This window comes from Penaeus monodon, chromosome 34, assembly GCF_015228065.2.
Source record: "Penaeus monodon isolate SGIC_2016 chromosome 34, NSTDA_Pmon_1, whole genome shotgun sequence".
NCBI lineage: Eukaryota > Metazoa > Arthropoda > Malacostraca > Decapoda > Penaeidae > Penaeus > Penaeus monodon.
The window spans coordinates 32,352,132-32,353,377 of NC_051419.1; the positions used below are offsets into that span (position 1 = coordinate 32,352,132).

General features: G+C 34.8%; 1 protein-coding gene across 4 annotated transcripts in view; it reads right to left on the minus strand.

The window, feature by feature from the left end:
- Window positions 1-1,246, minus strand: part of LOC119594737 (putative inorganic phosphate cotransporter) — a 12,815-nt gene that overhangs the window by 3,989 nt on the left and 7,580 nt on the right. For all 4 annotated transcript variants that reach the window (XM_037943827.1, XM_037943824.1, XM_037943823.1 and 1 more), the window contains exon 12: window positions 1,075-1,202. In XM_037943827.1, the coding sequence (XP_037799755.1) occupies window positions 1,075-1,202 (128 nt within the window). The remainder of the gene's footprint in view (window positions 1-1,074; window positions 1,203-1,246) is intronic.

Below are 1,246 nucleotides of genomic sequence, written 5' to 3' on the forward strand. Positions count from 1 at the left end.
AATAGCACATTCAACAGCAGCTGTAAAGCAACTAGATGCTCTCTTATAATCGAATGTTGAATACAAAATAATCCAGTTCTTGTTATGTAATAACACCTGTCAGAGGCAACATACTGCAATATCATTACAGTAAACATAGCTTTAACACTGAAAATAACAATTACCTTAAAAACGAAATGGCTTACAAAATTAACAATTATATAAAAATGATGCCTTATTAATTTTGAGGTTCAATAACTGCTCTCTTAAAATGAACAGAAACTGAAAAACAATTATTTTAGAACATATGCTCCATGAAACTATTGCAAATGAAATATGGGGAAAACCTCCCTGGCAAAGACAAATCTTAAGATAGAATATGAGTTATCTTAATGTAGTTTTAGAGGCTACAAGAAACCTTACACTATTTCCTAAAGCTTACATATGTGGCTTCGTTTTTTTCTAATCGGGGGGAAAATACATGCAATTGACAAATTGCTCTTGAACCGCCACAAAAACAATGTCAATTAGCCTCATCACTTTCTTGAAGAGCAATATAGTAATCCAAGGGCTGTGCAACTTAAGGATATAACAGCTCATAATTTTCTTAGAGAGAAGTGTCATACAACTCAGTGACTTAAAAAAAAGTAACGAGTAAAAAAAAAAACTTGAAAAAATTGAAAAGGGAAGCAACAGACCAGTCAACAACCACATTGAAAGTACTGATATATCTAATCCTTCTTTTGCAGTATATCCCACAGAAAATAAAACAACCATTAACCCTTTCACTATGGTTCCTTAAAAGGCGACAAGGATTCAAAAGAGATTCAGTAGGGAGTTGACAAGTTTTCTGCTCTAGGGACCCTTCCAAGACTGGAATCACCATATCAAAAGAGTTAACGTTGATTTATCTGCACCTGCTTAACAGCCAAAGTCCCATGAGCAAGCTAAAACAGCAAAGCCTAAGCTACCCACTCTTATTTTCCATTATTGTGTTATGCATCTTTTCTCTTTCGTGTATAGAGAAAGGCAAGACAGTAAAGATGCATCAGCAACAGAGGACTAGAAGAGTATAAAAGCTTAAGGCAGCCTTACCGTTTCTCAGTATGCCCTTCATTCCATGGCTGAACTTCAGGTGACATAAAGATGAGATAGAGAGTGCACACAATGAAGTATACAATAGACACCAGCTGAAACACTTCTTTCCATCTACTTAAAGTTTGCTGAAAGGAAATTTAGAAATAAGAATAAAAATCACTGTAGCCAT